The sequence below is a fragment of the Saccostrea echinata genome, unplaced genomic scaffold (assembly GCF_033153115.1).
Source record: "Saccostrea echinata isolate AGI-Se365-2 ecotype Australia unplaced genomic scaffold, CSIRO_AGI_Sech_v1 ptg000002l, whole genome shotgun sequence".
Taxonomy (NCBI): domain Eukaryota; kingdom Metazoa; phylum Mollusca; class Bivalvia; order Ostreida; family Ostreidae; genus Saccostrea; species Saccostrea echinata.
The window spans coordinates 14,068,352-14,079,016 of NW_026889751.1; the positions used below are offsets into that span (position 1 = coordinate 14,068,352).

Genomic DNA, 10,665 nt, shown 5'->3' on the forward strand with positions numbered 1-10,665 from the left:
TTTACCTTTTATAAATATATGTACATGTAGTTTATCAGGAGCTTTACAGATCCAACAGCAAAGAACACTTTTCCTGATTAATTTGTATAAAACACAATGTTGTCGGACTTACCTCGACAGATCCCTTTTTCGCTGCCTGTAATCAGTCCCCCGACCTCAGAAGTCAGGGCACACTCCAGCCCATCCCCACACTTGCCTAGAATTTCAAAAGGTCCCCCACATGTCTCGTTGACGTTTTTGCCACACACTTGACAACACCCGCATACATCTAGAATCGTGCCCCGGGGACAATCTCTTGGGGGATGGGGACACATGCTTGGGTTACATGGGGTACACTTTAATGCAGTGACGCCTGCATAACTTACGCACATGAGACACAGCGCCAACACACTTTTAACAATTCCATCCCAAAGCAGACGATAGTCACCAGTACCCCTTAGCGGCGAAGAGCACATCCCGACTCTTCATTTAGAAATTTTAGATTAGAGAAATATTTCTTCTTTCTTTCTCTATCCGGCCCACAACACCATAAATATACTATCCACGTAATGAAGCAAAATGGTCATTTTGTCGTCATTTAACATTACAAACTGAATTCGATTCCACCCAATACCGTCTGCTTGTGTTGACTTCCGCCAAAAACAGTCCAAGCACCACCAGTAGGCGGGACAACCTGCCACAGGTGGAAATCAAGGTAACTTGGCTGACCAATCAGTGATCGAGTACCTATTCGATTCGAAGTACGCAGTTACTCATTCATAAAACTTTTTCATTCATAAATTTTGGGTGTGTTCCCCGAACGGCTACTCGCCAAAAACAACAAGTAATTATCCAGGTCTGGACGATTTCCAAATATGGAAGTCAAGAACGATAACCGTAAATTACTTTAAATACACAGAATAAACAAGGTGCTAATCCTTCTGACCAATCAGATAACGGCATTTAGACATACCCATGAGAAAATAAATAAAACACGTGGTTTTAAAGTTTTTTTGCTCAAAAGATTTTTTTAGAACAAACTTTTTGTAAACTTTATGCACATATAGGAATAATATAGTATATTTGACAATTCTACCGTGAACAAACACGACTTCAAAGCTTAATATAAATTCTAAGTGGGATTAAATATCTGTCACTACGAGGTAGCAATCCCAAAAATTTAACTTGTGTTAAGAAATTTGATATAAATACGGCAGATTTTCAGTTTTTAGAGCCTGACATGAAAAAGTTTTCGTATGGGAATATAACAGTCTTCATTATTTCTTGAATATTTATAACAAAATCGTCCATGCAGTTTCTGATATGCGAGATACATGTAAGATATGGTGACAAAAAGCATTCATGAACATTCCTTTTTCTCCATGTTTTCCATCTTTCCTTATGTGCATTTAAAATGGTATTCGGCGCTCATGAAACCCGTGTTATTTTAAAAGTACATGTAGTTTATACGATGAATACCAGTGGCGGATCCAGAAGTCCATGTGGGGGGGGGGGGTTTGAGGCCGGTGGACCCGAGGGGGGAGGGCATGGAAGGGGGTGTCCCCCTCCCATAGGTGGGGGTTCGGGGGGCCTCCCCCGAGAAATTTTCTTTAAATATGGCTCCAAATGATGCATTTTCTAGCATTTTAGATTGAATTAGTTACTTTTGGCCACTTTTTTTTCTAGTTGTTTTTCAAGACCAACCTACCCAAATTTTCAAGAAATTGAACAAAAAAAAAATAAATAAATAAAATAAAATAAAATAAAATAAAATAAAAATAAAATAAAATTTTGGGAATATTTTTAACTTCCATGTTAACTTGAAAAATGAGACTTTTCTAAAGAAAAAATTAAATTTAAATCTGATAAAATTAGAAATATCGCCATTTGATATATAATATCCAATTCTTCATTTTAAAATGCACGTCCAACACGCTTTATCTACCAAAATACAACTGCATGATGTGCAATTTTCCAACATTTACAAAATTCGAATTCTGTGTAGAAACCCTAATTACTTTTTTCAACTACTTGACTATACTGTTCATATAATTTGCAGTATATAAACAAATAATGATATTTCATATTGAAGAATGAATATAAATTATTGTGGGAAATTGTTGGAATTATTGCTTATTCATTATAGTGGGGGGGGGTTTAATTATGATTTCTAACATAAATGCACTCTTTAAATCTTTTTTTTTTTACCCACTTACCTGTTTTGAAAAAAAAGTCTTGAAAAACTTCAATAAAAAAGTGACCAATTTTTGTTTTTGACAGGACCTCTAATTTATACGTATCAGTTTTACCACAATTCATTATACAAAGTTGTAGCCATTATTTGGGTTTTATTCAACATCATTCAACTGTAATTAAAAAAATGCTTTTTAAAATTGCATTGTAACTTCCATCAACAAAAGGAATACTTTCAATGTGCTTTTTGGTACAGGTCACAACGTAAACAACTAGACAGTATATATATGTCCCTGATGTATTAATTAATTTTTTTTTCTAAATAATAATCACAGTTTATTCACGTAGTTCAATAACGTAACATTCAGTTATCGAAGAAAGAAGAAAATTCTCGAAACAATATTACTTCAGCAATACCAAAACAAAACCGTAATAACTAAGTGCAGTTTTGGTTGTTGTGTATGACGTTGTGTCTTCACTAGCTGCACGGACTATCATGAACTCTGTACTGTTGATTACCCCTGTGTACTGTGTGCGCTCAAGCGGAAAGGGATTTCGCATGGTGGCTGTATATTTCACCTCTTTGTGTACAACAATGGGTTGGATAGAGTCGCATTTATGCAATATATTGTTAAAATGACACTTGTAAAAATTTTGTTTTGATCGGGCGGGGGGGGGGGGGGGTTTCCCGAACCCCCCCCCCAAACCCCCCTGAACCCGCCACTGAATACTTGTATGCAGTAGATCTATACGTACACATGGAAACTCCGCGTTATCGATGAAAATCGGACGGCTAAGCAAATTTATATTTACCAACATAAGAGAATGTTCTGCTAATTGTTATAAATGTACTTGATAATAGCTTGTCGATGTGATCTATTCCTCCGTAAACGATCGCATAGTTACATGTATTAATTTTTTTTCTTTTCCGAGATGAAAATGTCAGATTTGTTCACGGTAAATATGTGGGGAATACCTTATTCTTCCAAACTTTTCATCTTACTTCTAAAGATTTTTTATCAAAAAAATCTTTTTGAGGACAAAAACAAAAGCACGTGTTCTCTTTTTGTTCCTATGAACTATGTTTTGGGATGTGTAAAAATGCTATTGTCTGATTGGGCAGAAAACTATTTACGTGTATATGATGTATATTTATAGCAACTTTCAGTTATCGTTCTTGACTTCCATATTTAGAAATCGTCCAGACCTGTTATCACACTCAATTAAGGGGCCCTCTAAGGGGTACTGGTAGATTTACCTGTGTTTACCTGGATAACCAGTATTTGATAAATAAGGATATGAAATTTCATTTTTTTCATTAAAAAATACATAAAAAGCCCCAAGATCTGATAAATAAATTTAAACGAAAAATTTCAAAATATTATTAAAACATATTTTATACATTGCTTTGTATTATTGCACCTTTAATATTGTACCTTTAATAATATTTTTTTTTCAAACTGTTAAATCCTATTGTTGTTACTTTTTTTTAATACATTACCTTATCTCCTTGACTTAATGACCACAAGAAAAAAGTGTGTGTGTGTGTGTGTGTGTGTGTTTTGGGGGGGGGGGGGGGAGCAGCCTGGTATTTCCAATTTCCTGTGGTGTCATATGTTTTTGCCAAAACTGTTATCAATTAATTATTCTTAATTTTTACCCAATAGAAATGCATCTTTTGGAAGAATGCTTTTCAATTGGCGTAAGAAAAAAAATTAGAAAAATAATTTTAAAAATGAATACTTTCTTTATTTAATCAACAATTCACTCTTTAAAAATGTTGCTTAGGGCAAGAAATCTTTCTCATGTATTTTCATTCAGACATTTTATTTATTGTATTTCTAAATGTAAAATGGTTCCTTGATATTCACAGTTCAAACATATTTTTAAAAGTAACAGTTATTTTGGACCTAGCATCGGAACATATTTGGAAAGTGACAATTATTTTGGAACTTTCAGCATCCGAATTATTCAGTTGAACTAGTTTTAATATATTTTTTTTATTATGTTTACTAAAAATGTACAATTTTTTTATGCTGAACATACACTTTTGTTTTTTATGTCAAGTACTGTATGTCTTAGAAAAAAAATATGGCAATTTATATATCTTTTGCGGTTATCGATTAATTTAAACTATATTCAGTGAAAATTAAAAAAAAATAGTGCAGTTTTTCTACTTTAAAACCCATAAATTATGAGGGTTGAAATACCTTAACTGTATACCCTTAGATAGAAATAGAAATTATTTAACAGCAAAAAAAAAAAAAATAATAATAAAATAATAATAATAATAAAAATAAATAAAATAGATAAATTAAATTAAAAATAAAAAAAAAAAAAAACATTTTACATGATATATTGAATTAAAAATTAAAAATGATTGTTCTGTTTATATGCATTTGAAATTCAGGTAATTTATTCATACAGGTAAATCTACCTGTACCCCTTAGAGGGACCCTTAATTGGGTGTGATAATTAGATGTTGATTTTGGCGAGTAGCCGTTCGGGGAATAAGCCAAATTTTGCGTATGAGTAGTTTGTGTGCACGTTCAGAAAAAAACCACCTGTGCCACAGGGCCGATTTTGGGCCGATCACATAGTTGCGTAGAGTGCCACGGGGCCGATTTTGGAACTGAATTGTGACCATGTAGTTCTTTTACTTTTATTCAACTTAAATAAATGTTAAACCTTTGCACCTTTTTATTGCATAACATTAAAGTTTTTCATGACTTATTTGTAGAATATCATGAAAATTTCAGGCAAATATATGGATAAACGAAATAAAATTCATACCACTGATGACTCCATGAAATTTTTTCAAATAAACGAGTTGTTATTCATAATTATTACTATTGATTATGCTCAATGAAATGTATATTGTACACGATTACATTTCAAATGTATTTTTTCATACTATTATAAATTCAGTTTACTGAGATACTACTCGTCTATTTTGCAGTAACGGTTAGAATCAACGTCATTTTACGTAAATGACGTCATAGTAACAAGTATGTGTTAGCCAAACCTTGAGAAATGTTCCGACTTTATCGATTAACAGTAATTCAGGCCCTTAGATTGACTGATTGTTTGTTGTTTAACGCCGAGTCGGCAATATTTCAGCCATATTTCGGCGACATGTCCTAAGGATATTCCACATATACGACTAGGGAAGGATGGGCGGTTCGGACCCCCCTCTTTTTACTTGCTTCATTCATATAAATAAATGACGTCGGACCCTTCAAGAAGCACGGATCACATACGGGAGTGTAAAATATATAAATAAAAGTGCCCCCCCCCCTCCCTCTCGCTTCATTAAATAGGATTTTGTGATAAGAGGATTTTCCCCTTGTAAAAAATCTAATTCGGGTATAATATGGCCGTAGGAACCGGGGGGGGGGGCGTGCCCCCCCCCCCCAATAATTGCCGATATATAGATGACTATAGAAAATTTAGCTACTTCTAGCTTGTGCCCCCTCAATAAAAACGTCTGATGACCTTCTTTTTTTTTTTTTTTGCTTGCTTGTCAAGGAATTTTTGGTAGTTGATAATGCCCCCAACTGAAAATGTATGGCTGTGCCCCCCCCCCCCCAAACTGATATTGCTTCCTACGGGCCTGTATAATAAGACATACGTGGTATAATATTGTCAAGTTTATTTTATTTTGTGTAGAAATTGCACATGTAACATATTTATTTAAAAAAAATTAAATATTGTTTCCCGTATCGTCTCGTTTCCTATTTTCGATTGTATTATATGTTCGTTCTATTTTTGTCTGGGTTTTAATCTGTATGCCTAGATCTGATGCAGATATTACATGCGGAAGCTCAACTAAAAACACCTAATAATATATTAAATATATTGAAAAGATAATCAAAGTTAATAAGTTCATAGGTTTGTTTTTGCTATAATTGTCGTCTGAAATTTTAATCATCTTTACCAATACTTATTTTTATTTGTTCCGTATTGACTTTATATTATATAACTATTAAAATTTCATAGATTTTTTTTAATGTAGCTCAGTCACCAAGTCGATGGATACAATGTATTACAGTGAAAGGGGTAATCAGACGATTTTGATATCTTGATGATATGTTTGATATGGTCATTTTCTTCCAGAATTTTAATGGAAAATAACAACGCAATTTTATTGAAATCTCTAATGAGGAGATACATGTACGGCCAATGAATGAAATTGTTCGTATGACAAAATATTTTGTTTGTGTTTTTTTTTGTTTTGTTTGTTTGTTCGTTTTGTTTATTTTTTAATTTTACTTTACTTTGTTATTAGGCAAATGATCTTTTTTTTCTATGTGTGGGATATCCTAAATATATTCCCTTTCAATTTGACCGGATGATTTTTGCTAAGGAAATTGCACCTCCCTCTGATGATGACTATACAAATCAAGTTAACATGTGTACAAAATACAAAGTGTGGTTATATATTAATTTTTGCTGATTTTTTCCCTTTGAATTAATGCTAATCAAGTATCAGGTAATGCTATTTTGGGGACTATGAAAATTTGAAACAAGATGTGTTTGTGAAACACTGATGCTCCCGTATGACAGCTTAAGGCGAAGGTTAAAGTTTCTCATAAGCAAGTCAAACTCCAGGTCAGAAGATCAAAAATGTTGGTACCCAAAGAAAGGTCTTGTCTCGAGGAATATACCTGTGAAATATGGAAACCCTAGCACCAACCGTTGAAAAGTTATGGCGAAGGTTAAAGTTTTTTCAAAGTAAGTAAAATGGCAAGGTCAAGGTCAAATGGTGCCCAAGGGAAGGTCTTTCACAAGTGATACACATGATCCTGAAATGTGAAAGCCCTAGAACCAAACGTTCAAATGTTATGGCCAAAGTTAAATTTTTTTATAAGTAGGTCAAACTCCATGGTCAAGGTCAATGCCAAAATTGTTTGTTTTCAAAGGAAGGTCTTGTCACAAGGAATACACACGTGAAGTTTGAAAGCCCAAGTAACAACTATTCAAAAGTTATGGCCAAGGTTAAAGTTTTTTCAAAAGTAGGTCAAACTCCGAGGTCAAGGTCAAAGGTTCCAAATTGTTGGTATTTAAAGGAAGGTCTTGTAACAAGGAATGTATATGTGAAGTACAAAAGCCCTAGCACAAACTGTTTAAAAGTTATGGCCAAGGTTGAAGTTTTTCAAAATTAAATAGGTCAAAATCCAAGGTCAAAAGGTCAAAGTTCTGGTATTCTAAGAAAGGTCTTGTCACAAGGAATACACAAGTGAAATACGAAAGCCATAGCACAAACTGTTTTAAAGTTATGGCCAAGGTTAAAGTTTTTTCAAAAGTAGGTCAAACACCAAGGTCAAAGGGTCAAAGTTGTTGGTGTCCAAAGAAAGGTCTTGTCACAAGAAATACACATGTGAAGATTGAAAGCCCAAGTAACAACTGTTCAAAAGTTATGGCCAAGGTTAAAGTCTCATAAAATTTTGCAAAAGTGGATCAAACTCCAAGGTCAAGGTCAAAAGGTCAAATATGATGGTACCCAAAGAAAGGTCTTGTTACAAGGAATACACATGTGAAATATGAAAGTCATAGCTTCAACCAATCAAAAGTTATGGGCAAGGTTAAAGTTTTTGCGGACAAACAGACAGACATACAAACAGACGGACGGACAGGGCAAAAACTATATGCCCCCGAATCTTCGATTAAGGGGGCAAAAAAGCAAAAAAAAAAACCAATTCAATTAATGACTATCACTTAAAAAATGAGTGTAACTAGATCCCCCCTCCACCCGTTAGTACGTACCTGCTACGAAATATGCGATTTTTAACATCGACCGCCCTTCTACTCACAGACACATGCGAGTTCCATATACATTCGTATCGCACGTTTAAGTTCAGTGTTGCATTTTATTTCATTGTTATTACTTTTTTGCATTTCGTTGAACGAATTCCTTGCAATTTCTAACCTTTTCAATCCAGTTTTCTATAATTCTTCCTCCACTACACCATACTGATATATTTTACATGTCTTTCAATATAATATTTTGTTTAAAGTAAAAAAAGAGTTTTCGACGTATGTTTTTAATTTTTTAAAAACAAGTGAAATTCTTAGATTACCATTCTCCTTGAGTGCTCTTCAAATATATCCGGAAATGCAAATTAAAGTTTGAGAAAACATAAATGGAATATGTACATGTGTGTACATGTATCTATGAAAACGAATAAACAACTACATTTTTATTAGAGAGAGATCGAGAGAGAATATAAACGCAGTTAAGAAAACATTATACAGTTTAGTTTGAATTGTTTTGAATACCGTGCATTATAATGCTTGAAATTTATTGCTTTTTAGCTCTACTGGTCAGAGACCAGAAGAGCTTATGCGATAGTAAGGTGTTCGTCGTCCGTCCGTCTGTCTGTACGTCTGTCTGTAAACAATTATTCAAAACGCTACTCCTCCTACAGTTTTGGTCTGATTTCAATATAACTTAGCACACAAGTAGCCTACACTAAGGTACATAATTTAGTGCATCGGTTTTTGATTTCGATGAACGGTGTTGCCATGGTTACTAAAAATAGAAATTTCTGTAAAATTCCTTTAAAATGCTACTCCTCCTACAGTTTTGGTCTGATTTCAATATAACTTAGCACACAAGTAGACTACACTAAGATACATAATTTAGTGCATCAGTTTTTGATTTCGATGAACGGTGTTGCCATGGTTACTAAAAATAAATGCAAAGGTCAAGGTCATTCAAAATATGAGAAATTAAGCTCTTTTTATATCTGTTCTGTCTTTCAACATATACTAAATATCTTTGCATCGTTATTATGTCCCCTTAAAACTATTTCAAACATTTCATACTTGTCCCCTAAAATTTACCATTTTAAAAGTTACTGCCCTTTTTACTGAAAACCTTGTTATCGCTACTCTTCCGAAACCCTAAACTGTAGAGACACAAAACCTTCACTAATGTCCTCAGGGACTTTAGACACAACTTCAATCTATTCAGTGCGAAAGTATCCGATAACCCCTTATATGAGTTATCGCCCTTTAACGTCTTTGCGCTTACTATTAAACATTATAACTTTAAAACTAAAAGTCGTAGAAGCATGGTGTCAAGTGCAATGTGACCCTTGACCTTTGATCTTGAATATTTGTTCAAGGTCAAAGGTCAAGGTCATTTCAAAATTTTTAAAATTTTCATTTTTTCTATATTTCAAGCCATTTATGGATTCTTTTTGTATAAAAATTACATTTAGAGAGTAAAATATAAAAAAAAATATATGAAATTTAAAGAAGGTGGAAAGACCTCTAATTGTTCGAGAACAATTAGTCTACTAGTTATTATTGTTTTTTTTTCTTACCGATTTTGTGCACGCGAGTTCTCGGAAACGGCTCGATAGATTTCTATGAAACTTGAGTATCAAAAAATCTAGAGATAATTTTGTTGTTTTGATGACGTCACTTCCGGTTCGGAGATTTCCTTGATTTAGTGATTTTCGGAGGGTCAATTTATCCGGCAGTTTTTTCAATAGCGCTTTAAGATAGAAGCATGAAATTTTCAGCAATGATAGAACAACATGTATAGATGATACAGACACATTTCGTTTTCTCCTGAAGTGCCACACGTTGACGCTCGCTATGGCCCGAAAAAAGCCATATCGATAATTTCAAATTTTCTAAAACTTTTTTAAAAATATTTCTTTACCTGTAAATATTTTGTTATAACATATAGAACAAAAGTAATGCAGAATAACAAGATCTTTCAAATGATACCATGGAAATAGGTCTGGACCCTAAAATAAGGGGTTTAGAGGGGCCGAAAGTTTTTTCTCAATATCTCAAAAAGTATTGAGAATTTGTAATACATCAAAGAAGCAAAGTTGTTTAAAATAACAAGTAGCAGCTAGTGAGATCGTCAAAAGACGTTGAATGACGTCACTTCCGGTCAAACCGGAAGTAGTCACAAATTGCTTATTTTCACAGATATTGGAAGGAAATTGAATTATTCATCTTACAGAAGACTTCCCACCATACTTTCTATTGAGTGTCGTCACTTTTGACCACTTCCGCTTAAACCGAAAGTATCCAGAAATGACTAATTTCTGAAGTTATTAACATAATATTAAATGATAAGATTTACACAAGACTTCCGACCTTATTTCTGTCGATAAGCGTCACTTCCGGTCAAACCGGAAGTTATCATAAATTGCTTAATTTCCGGAATATCAGCCTAGATTTCAATCATAAATATATACTAAGTACAGATCGACATCATTTTTGGTCTGGAGACCTTCTTATTTTCAAATGCTTTACCTTCCTTTATCCATCTTACAAACAGTGAAACTAAAAATCGGACGGAAGACCTATTCGTTGCTTTGCAACGAGCTTTGCTCTAGTTATTAGGTCTTCTGTTTTCAACGGAAGACCTATAGTGATTCTGCTGTTTCTTATTAGGTCTTCCGTTTTCAACGGAAGACCTATAGTGATTCTACTGTTTCTTCTTATTATTAGGTCTTCCGTTTT

At 33.7% G+C, this 10,665-nt stretch overlaps 1 protein-coding gene across 1 annotated transcript in view; it reads right to left on the reverse strand.

The window, feature by feature from the left end:
• LOC133173349 (cysteine-rich motor neuron 1 protein-like) overlaps nucleotides 1–596 on the reverse strand; it is a 216,010-nt gene extending 215,414 nt beyond the window's left edge. Inside the window, exon 1 of the mRNA XM_061308338.1 lies at nucleotides 113–596. Coding sequence (XP_061164322.1) covers nucleotides 113–455 — 343 coding nt within the window. The 5' untranslated portion in view covers nucleotides 456–596. The remainder of the gene's footprint in view (nucleotides 1–112) is intronic.
• Nucleotides 597–10,665: the final 10,069 nt, after the last annotated feature.